The sequence below is a fragment of the Pagrus major genome, chromosome 12 (genome assembly GCF_040436345.1).
Source record: "Pagrus major chromosome 12, Pma_NU_1.0".
In the NCBI taxonomy this organism is placed as follows: Eukaryota; Metazoa; Chordata; class Actinopteri; order Spariformes; family Sparidae; genus Pagrus; species Pagrus major.
The window spans coordinates 28,219,480-28,229,897 of NC_133226.1; the positions used below are offsets into that span (position 1 = coordinate 28,219,480).

At 40.4% G+C, this 10,418-nt stretch overlaps 1 protein-coding gene across 1 annotated transcript; it reads right to left on the reverse strand.

Annotated features, from left to right (window-relative positions):
• Positions 1–2,243: 2,243 nt before the first annotated feature.
• LOC141006177 (uncharacterized) lies at positions 2,244–5,374 on the reverse strand. Its single transcript, XM_073478317.1, has one exon. The coding sequence runs from the start codon at positions 5,001–5,003 to the stop codon at positions 3,348–3,350; it is 1,656 nt and encodes a 551-aa protein (XP_073334418.1). The 5' UTR covers positions 5,004–5,374; the 3' UTR covers positions 2,244–3,347.
• Between the last annotated feature and the right edge of the window lie 5,044 nt (positions 5,375–10,418).

Below are 10,418 nucleotides of genomic sequence, written 5' to 3' on the forward strand. Positions count from 1 at the left end.
GATACGTCCTTCTTTGTGACGTGGCTTAACATTACCGTCTCTTCCAACTGACTCTAATAAGACGATTGAACTTGACGCAGTGTCTATGCACGCGAGGTGTCTAGTTTATGCGCATGACTCAAATGCTGGCAGACACAGCAGTTGTAGGAAGGTATATTGATCATGAAATCAGAATCATCTTGTCTTGGATTATTCATTCATTCATTCATTTATGTCACTTGTTTAATTTATTTAATATGTAAATTGCCGATTGCCACCAGGGGGCCCCAAGCAGCCGCTTAGTTTGCTTATGCCTCAGGCCGGCCCTGGTTGCATATATTAAAATATCAAGTATTAATTAATCAAATCAATCAAATTACTCTCCTTTAAGTAGAGGCCAGTTCTCTTTCCACACAAATGAATTGATTAGTTAGTATAAACAGAGCGCCAAGGATCCTCTTTCTTCCAAAACACGGTGAAAACTTTACAACACATGTCGTTGTACCGCCTCTTGTATCTCTTCAGTTCATCCTCTTGTCCTGACTCTTGGCTTTTGCTCTCCATGGTGAACCACCCCCCAATTGGCCATGTGGCCAACAGGTCTGTATGGGTGATGGCTTTTGTTTTTCTCTTTTCACTGACAGCTGAAGATGATCGCTAAACTGAGAAGAAAGACTGCAAAGACTCCTGAAAGACACGAGCAGTCCACTGTTTGCTTCATGAATCATCATCAACTTTGTAATCCTCCTGTTTTTATCTTGTTAACTTTTGGACTTTTGAAGACTTTTTTGTCTCCATGCATCTCAACTCTGCAGCCGGACCGGAGAACACATGCTGTGTGTCTCCTCTGTGGACTCAGACGAGCTTGTCTGAGCCTGAACTCGTCATTCTGAAGAAGTGAGACCAGCTGCTTCACTGAACCTGCTGTACAGCGCTCATCATCTGGCCGTCATCGTGCTTCTGAGGATCACAGAGTCTGGTCTCCATGCTCGGTGCTTTCCAGGAGGTTCACCTCATCATCAGTCCATCCATCACCAGAGAAAAGTAGGAAACAACCATCTTCATGGCCCGGGATTGGAAGATGCTGGTCGACATAGGTCAGCAATTAATCTTCCCAGCAGAGATTGCAGCCACCACCCTAAGGCCAGACTTGGTGCTCTGGTCCCCTTCACTGAAGTCTGTTTTCATAGCAGAGCTCACAGTCCCGTGGGAAAATGCAGTTGAAGAGGCCTATGAGCGCAAGAAGCTGCGCTACACAGAACTGGCGGCGGACGCACAACAGCGAGGCTGGAAAGCCAAGGTCTATCCCGTCGAAGTTGGATGCAGAGGGTTTGTGGCTTCGTCCACCATCAAGCTGCTGAAAGACCTGGGTATCCATGGACAGGCTCTGCGGCAGACAGTCAGATCACTCTCTGAAGCGGCCGAAAGAAGCAGCCAGTGGATCTGGATGAAGAGGAAGGACCCTTGCTGGGCTCATAGATCAGCAACATGACTGATTCATTTGAGGTGATTGTTTCTGCTAATTAATCAATTGATTAATTACCCATTGGAGGTGGTGCCCCTTCAAATGAGTGCTTCATAATATTTCATATATGTTGTGAGAACGTTACATTTACACATAAAAATGATGCTCAAGCTGATCATCAGTCACAGATAATGCAGGAACAGACAGAGCTGCTTGAAATAAAACTTTATTAAGTTTAAAGGTTCATTGTTGACACTGGAAATATAGTTTGAATTTTCTGTCAAACATCTTTTGTATAAGATATCAGCAACATTTATCACATCAGGTCTCTGATATGTGACTGTTGGGTTAGTTTTTTATTATTCACCAATTTATTCTGTCCAGTTATTTGTTTACTAACATTATAATGAAAAGCATCATAACTGATTTAATCATAATTTATGATTTATTTATATGACACCAGGTGAACCTGTGGGGCCTCTGCTGTGTTGCCAGGTTTGTGTGTTTTCAGTAAAAAGTGGACTAGTTTAAGTTCAGCAGAGTCTGGTCAGTCCACACAGCAGAGTCCCTTCAGTAATGCAGTGTTGGCTCCCTCTAGTGGTCACTACAGAAAGCATCTCTAATGAAACCTCAGTTTCATTAGAGATAACGGTGCTGTGTGAATCTGTGTCAGACTCAAAGTGTTTCAGTAACAAAGACAAACAGACGTTTACTGAAGAAAGTTCAGCAGAAGATTCAACAGAGTGAAGAAGCTGCTGATGATCCAGTGAAGACACTCTGAACAAACTGATTTCATCAACCACAGATTTTATTAATGATTCACTGAACACTGCATCAGTCAGGACATGACTTCATGTGGAATAACACAATATATTACAATCACTCAAAATATGGATCAACATGTTGTTCATCATGTTTAACTGCTTTATATGAGCATAAGTATGTCAGTGATGTGTTACTGAGACTTGTGTCAACATCAGAGTCACATCAGAATAAATCACATAAAAACACATTAGATAAACCTTCAAAACATTCAGTTCACACAAAGAAACTAAAGACAATGTTGTGAGAAAGAAATAATCAGTTCTTATAGTACAGATAGATCAATATTCAGATTCTCAGTTCATCTTTATTATCTTATTACAAACCAGAGCCTCCATCAGCATCACAGAGATATGAGTGAGGAGAGGCCGTCTCTCCTCAGTTCTTACAGCACTTTGAGATAACACACATTAACTGCAGCCAACAACAGGATGCAAATGATTTCACTCAAGCTGTTATTGACCTTTCTCTACTTGGTCGTTACAGGTTCTCGTCTAAAGACACTTTGTTCTTCTCTCATCCAAATGTCACAAAGTGTCAAACATCCACCAGCTGCACCTTGACCTCCTCCACACATACATCCTGCTGTTATTAACACTGTCACAACACACAGGAAGAGGTTTAACCCCTCCAGGCTGAACTCCTTTATAATGACTTTACTTCTATTTAGTTTCACAACAACTTCAACATTATAATATCATGGTGGATATATAAGACACGTCTATTCATACCAGCAAGAGCATAAACATGTGAGCAAGAGAGATTATATTGGAGAAAAACATGATTATAACAGCAATGTCCAGCACAAATAATGTGTTTTTCTCCAACAGGATGTGACTTTGTGTTAAATGAGTGATATAGAGGAGGGAGCTGTTGTATTCAACATGAAACACCAGGGGGCGTCCTCACTCCATTTAATGCAGAGCTGTTAGCTGTGGTGATCACATTTCAATGTTGTGATGTAGTTATCACATCAACACTTTATAGAAACACACTCAACAACATTTTGTGATGTTTCAACATTTGTATCAACAGTGTGAAGCTGTTTTCTACACTGTCTGCTCTCTGTCATGGTCTTCACTCACTTCTTTGTTCCTGTAACTACTGATGTTAGTTTATTAAAGCTGTACTGCAGCGCGGCTTTAAATCCTGTATCCTCCTCCATTCGACTCTTCATCTCTTCCAGTTTCTGAATCTTCTCTCTGTCTCCTTTCTCCTTCATCTTCTCAATCAGGAAGTCCAAGTGGACATGAGTGGACACTGAATCAACTTTCAGGGCGATCTGCTCCAGATTGACAACATGCTGGAAGGACTTCTCCAACATCTGATCTCTCTGTTTCACAAGTTTTTCCATTTTCTTCTCAAGAATTTCCAAAAGGCTCAACTTGTTCTCATGTTCCTCCTTGTTCTCTTCATACTTCTCTTTCAAATCTCGTAGGGTCTTTTTAACTTTTCTTGTCTTGGTCACATAGATCCAGTCTTCTTTCACATGATCTGACACAGGACACTTCCCAGTACATGAAGTGCAGCGGCCATCTTTCTGGACCTTACACTTTTCTGGTCTCGGGGCCACTGTGCATGGATAGTGACAGTTCTCCTCACAGACTGTACAGCAGGTAGCTCCTTCATAAAAGCACCCGAACCACCAACTCCTCCCAGCACTGATATCTTCTTTCTCTTTGTAGACCTCATCAACTTCTACAGTGAACTTCTCATCATTCTTCATCTCTTCTTCATGTTTCTTCAGAGCTTCCCGGGTCTGTTGGATTTCTGTCTGTATTAGTTCAGTCGTCTGAATCTTCTCTTTCAGGTTTTGGATGCAGGCTTTCAGTCTGACTCGCTCATTCAGAACATCCACAGTTGTCTTCAGCTTTTGTGGTCTAGTTTTTTCCAGAAAGTCTGTGAACTTCTTCAGTCCTTTAGTTGTTTTTGTAAATGCTAATTCAAGCTCTTCTTCTGGGTCCTCTGTCCTGTCTTCTTGCTGGCAGTTATCAAACAGGAAGTGAACAGGCTGATTATTTCCATATTTGGCACATTTAATGTTTGCAGCCTCGAGAGCTTTCAGGGCCTTTTTATATGTCGTACCACTTGAGTGTGTGATGAGAGCAACGATGTTCTCCTCCATGTTTTTTCCAAACAGAGACACCACTGAATCAAAGATGTACATCAGTCTTTCATCCAGTCGATTCTCAGTTGCTTTCAGCACCAGACCCACTGCATTAATCTCATGAACTCCATCATCTGAGCGGAACCAGTCTAATAATCTTTCACTGATTGCAGCATCTAGTTCAATCCCTCTGGTGTCTCCGAATCCAGGAGTATCGATGATGGTCAGAGAGTAGGGCAGAGTTTCACCTTCAAATCCAAAGATCTGGTACACGATCACATCTGATGTCTGACTCGCTGATTGTCTTTTCTTCTCCTCCTCTACAATCTGAAACCAGACCTCGTCCTCCCACTTCACTCCCATGGTGTAGTTGACCAGAGCGTTGACCAGAGCAGATTTTCCTGCTCCTGTTGCTCCCACAAGTAAGATGGATCTGTTTGACTGGTTCAGATCTTTTTCACCAAGAGTCATTCTTCTTAGAGGTCCAATCTTCTCTGTCTTTGGTTTCAGCTGGTAGACAGCAGGAGATCCTGAATGGACAAGAAGACTCTTGGAGATGATGTCCTCGTATTTCATTGAGCCTTTTGTTTTCCTGTAGAAGAAGGAGATCATTGAAACATTTAATTTCATGTACAGACTTCAGCCTCCCCTCCTTCTACGTCTCAACATGTTATTTTATATTAATTGTGAAAAAGCTAAATCAAATGAATCAGAATAAAACTAAATAAAACTTCTATTTACTGATTGGACCAGAACAAAATGTACCAGCTGTGTATTTAAAGTGTTCTGGTGTTGTAATGGACCTCTTCTGATTTTGAGAAGGTATTAAAACCACTCTGAAGTCAAACACATGTAATTCAAAGTGATTTACAGAATGTATTAAACAATAAACAGGGTTTACATCTTTAAACACTTAAATCAAATCAAACATTAGAAACTATTTGAAAATGGTTTCAGGTGAAAGTTGGTTCAAGTTTTAAAAGCAGAACTTTGCTTTAAGTTTCCACATTTAGCTTCATTAACAATAGAAACATGTAATAAATGGTTTTCTAGCATTCTGTGATGTAGCTGTTAGCACAGACGGATCAGTGGACCCGCCCATCTACAATACATGAAGTCTACCACTGTGCATTAACATCTTCAAGAGCTGAGCTGCTGAAACCTAAAGCCACATCTGAAGAACACAAAGAATAATCTTTACAACTGAATTCAATCACTGTCACCAGAAACTCTGGGACATCATCAACAGACGCTGACACATCCTAAGTGCAGAACCACCACAGGGTGAGATCACCACAGTCCCCCATCCTATCACTGCAACAAGCACCAACAACCAGAGACACACTTTTCTACACCTAAAACCTGATTACACTTGTCTTCATCTACAAGGAAACTTCAGCCACTGCAACAACACAAGGGACACACAACTCTTTACCCATCCACACACTGGTGACACGTTTCCTATGAAACAATTCAAGAACTGCAACACAACATCAGTCATTACATGCTGTCAGAGAGAGAGAGCACTGAAACAACACATCTGTCAACACAAGCAGCCGTTAGTACAGGAAACATGGCAGATACCAGAACCAAACACTGTTCTGACACTTAGCAGGGCTCTGCAGACACTTTGCACTTCATTAGGCTTGAACATGTAACTCTTCCAGCCAGAGAGGAAACCTACTGAAACTCCTCTCACAGAGAAATGTCCTGGATTTAAAGACTGAACACGACGACACCTGCTGGACTGAACAGGGATTTCAGTTTGAAATGTTTCCTCTCAACACGTTTCATAAAATGGAAACATGAATGTAAATATAAGAATCTGTAGCCTCAGTTTAACTGTCAGTTGTATGAAATCTGCCACCTTCATGTTGTTAGTCAGTCATATTAAGAGACGATGTATAAAATCACCATGTGACTGTTTAAACCAATCACCTGCCAGCACCTGTACACCAATGACATCACTTCCCTTCATGCTCTGTGTCCCTTCGTGCGTGTGTGTGTGTGTGTGTGTGTGTGTGTGTGTGTGTGTGTGTGTGTGTGTGTGTGTGTGTGTGTGTGCTCTACCTTCATCTCTTTAGATATTCAGCAGTTGCAACACACGACTATATAAACTATATAAAACTCTATAAATCACAGTGGGATCCTCTCAAACATTAATTACTTTATTCACACACATTTAAAATCTCACAGACTCCAATAAAGCAGCTCAGACATTAATTCTACATTTACAGTTATGATCAGTTGTGACGGCCGCTGTCAGAGTCAGAGAGTTTCTGATGCATCGCTGCCTCCAGTTGTTAAACAGAATATTAGAAACACTGTTCAGTATCACAGAGTCCAGCACAGAAACACACTGACTATGACCTCAGTGACAAACACATCAGTGAATTAACAGCTCTGAAGGTTTGAACAACAACTGACTGACATGTGGCTGAGCTGTTGTGTTGGGTTGCATTACTGTTGGGTTACTGCAGCTGTTTGAATCTAGTTTTAAAGGTTAGTTGTGTTACTCACCCTGTTGCCATGGTGACGTCTGGTGTTGGTGTCTGAAGAAACAAAATCAAACCATAACTACATTTAATTCATCTGTCATGAAGAAAACTAACACAATGACACGATTCAACAAAATAACAATCAGATCTACAACAGTGTTTAAAAAGCTCTTTCCTGACACCAGACTGAACCATCACCCTGCTTCATTATGTAAATGAGCTGATGACAGATGATACTTTACTTTATTTATGACAAACTGAGACTTTCTTGACTTGAAAATATCTTTTAAAGGAACAAACAGGATCAATAAATAACGTGTCTCTCTTCATTCACTACCACACAAAGTCTTTGTGAAATCAGCTCCCATGAGGGAAACTGAAGGGCCGTGACTTCAGCTCTCTACAGTCAGTTCACCATTTTGTGTTCTGATCCAGATCAGAGTAGCTGCGACACTGAGGCTGTCGCTGGTGCTGCTGTTTTATTTGTCCTCATAGTCCTGGACTACTGTGCTGTGATTGGCTTTGACTGGCAGCACCCTCATTTACATAATGAAGCAGAAATGCATAAAGAAAAGTAAAAAGGAAATCCAGACATAAACTTCATGGAAAACAAATAAATGCAATTAAAATTAAATAAATAATAAATAAAATAGAAATTTAATGTGAAAGTATAAAAAACAGGGAATTCTTAGTGCTGTATCGTGACAGAACCTTCATCACCATATAAACAGAGAAGTTAATACAAAGGTGAATAAATACAGAAGCAAATGAAAACTTAAGGATGAATTTCTGTCACATTTTGTAAATTAGTTAATGCCTGCATTTAGTCTCAATATTAATTTAGCATTTTAATGATGTTTTTATTTATTTATTGAGGCATCTATTTATGTATTTGGGATATTAACAGTTTTATGGACAACAAACACACAAAATGTATCAATCAGGAGGTTCAGTTCAGATCCATTAAAACTTAATTGGTTTTGACTAAAGTTGGTCCACCCGTGTGTCGTGTACATGAGGGCATGTTTTGGCGGTTCACTGAAAAGGAGCCATCTTTGCATCCGGTATCTAGTTCTGCTATAAAACTACATGTGAGAGCCGAGGTCTTCTTCATGTGTGAAGAACTTTAAATCCAAAAGAGAGAGAATCTAAATTTGTCTCCTCTTCACATAAAAACATTCACTCAACAGACTTTTTCTTCACTTTTAAAACTTTTCTGCCATCAGTGGTTATTTGTTCATATGTTAATATAAGTTATGTCGAGTGACTGTTTCATTTGAAGCGTCTAAAATCCTGCACATTTACAAGTATTTAATTGTTTTGTTGCGGATTTTGGCAATATTACGCATGTGAAAGAAAGGCGTCCTGGGGATTTCCTTGATGTGAGTCTGGAAAGTCAGGGCTGGATCAAAAATAACACCTAGGTTTCTAATGTGCGTGCTTTCAGAGATTGAACAACCATCAATATTAAGACAAAGACTCTCAGAGAAGTATCTGTAGTTATTAGGCTTAATCACCAGCAAATCAGTCTTAGCAGTATTAAGCATGGGAAAGTTTTGACTCATCCAGATCTTGATTTGGCTTACACATGTTTCCAGATTTTGTACATGAGAGGGGTCATTAGGCTGTAGTGGGATGTATAGCTGTGTGTCAGCAGCATAGAAATGGAACTGCATACCATATTCTGCAATTATCCTACCCAGAGGGAGAATGTAAATACAAAACAACAGAGGCCCCAGGACAGACCCCTGGGGCACTGTCCTGGAGACAGACCACAAGGCCCTGAAGTGGCTACAGAAGATGAAGGATGCCAACAGTCGCATAACACGCTGGTACCTAGCCATGCAGCCCTATCAGTTTGAGGTCCATCACATCCCAGGCAAGAGGAATGTTACGGCAGACTACCTGTCACGTTGCCTCAGTGAGAATCCAGAGGAGGGGGAGTGTGTGGTGGCCACACATAGTGACCACCTTTAAGTTGAGTATTTTTGTTATTATTTTATTTTAAATGACGACACAGTATTTTCTTTCATACATTATGTTTATTGACAGTTGTTGATTAATTTGAGTGCACGCATTTTGGTTAGCGGGCTGTTCAATATTATTTCCTTTTGTTTGAGTTGAAACTCACCTTGTGTGTCTTATTGTTTGCAGCTCTCTCCAGCTCTGGAAAGGAGGCGGCGCCTTCCAAGATGGCCTCTTATGGAAACGGAACAGGAAGTGGAGGAGGCCACCTTGGAGGTGCCAGAGGGGAGGCTGGCCTTTCTTTGAGATTTATTTAATTTGAGATTATTAAGATTTTTAAGTTTGCTTCATGATTTGAGTGTTTATGTTGAGTAGGTATAGGTTTTCATTGTAGTTTCTGTTCACATTATGTTTATATGTATTATGAAAGTAATGGTTTGTTTGTTCCCCCCCCCCCTATTGTGTCATTTGTTGGCTAGCCAGTATCTTTATAACCCCCCCTATTGTGTCATTTGTTGGCCGGCCAGTATCTTTATAACCCCCACCTATTGTTTCATTCAGGAGGTCAGGTATGTTGAGTTAAGTTGCTGTTTGTTTAAGTTGACCTTGTATCAATATACTTTTTGAAATTGTTCCTTTTGAATTGAGTTACTAATAAATTAATATTTTTTTTGACAGTTACACCTTTGGTTCTCGAGCCTTTTCTGTTTGGTCCCTGACAGGCACACCAGCGGTAACCGTAGAGCATTCTGACAAAGAGTTTTTGAAACTAACGCATTGGGTTCTACTAGAAATGTAGGACTGGAACCTTGAGAGCGCCAGCCCGTGAACACCAACATAATGCTCCAGTCGGTGTAGAAGCACACAATGATCTACGGTATCGAAGGCCGAACTTAAGTCAAGAATTAAGGGCAGTCTCAGTAGAGTGGCAGGAGCGGAAACCAGACTGAAAATTGTCAAAGAGACTATTGGCAGAAAGGTGGACAGTCAGTTGATCAGCAACAATTCTCTCAAGTATTTTAGATAAGAAAGGGAGAGTGGAGACAGGTCGATAATTGGCAAGAACCAGAGGATCGCTATTGGGTTTCTTGAGGAGTGGTTTAATGATAGCAGATTTATAGGTTAAGGGGACACACCCCCTCTGGTCGACCTGCTGATAGGTGTGACACATCCTTTTAAAAGCTTTTGTCCAATCAGGTAAAAGAAATGAAAATGCGCTCTTAGTGATGATGGGCAGAGAACTGACAGTGAAACTGGACCAATCTCAGAATTTGGTCTTTATTAAAACATGTTGAGATCATGAATATTATTTTATGTAACAAACATCTCTGTTGAATAAAGTGTAATCCATCGGCCTACTTTTTTTATTCACATGCTCATAGTTGCTATTTTCAGATTCAGCATTCAGATATTTGCTTGTAAACGCAGGTTTTGCCACTTTGTTTTTTGCTGTCTTGTCATCTGGAGCGATGTGTTAATTAGCAGTTTATGTAGATGTTTACAGGCACATTGATTTAAATTAACAGTGTAGAAAAATACAGTTACAGAGAAACAGATCAGGAGTGAAACTGTAGATGAGCGG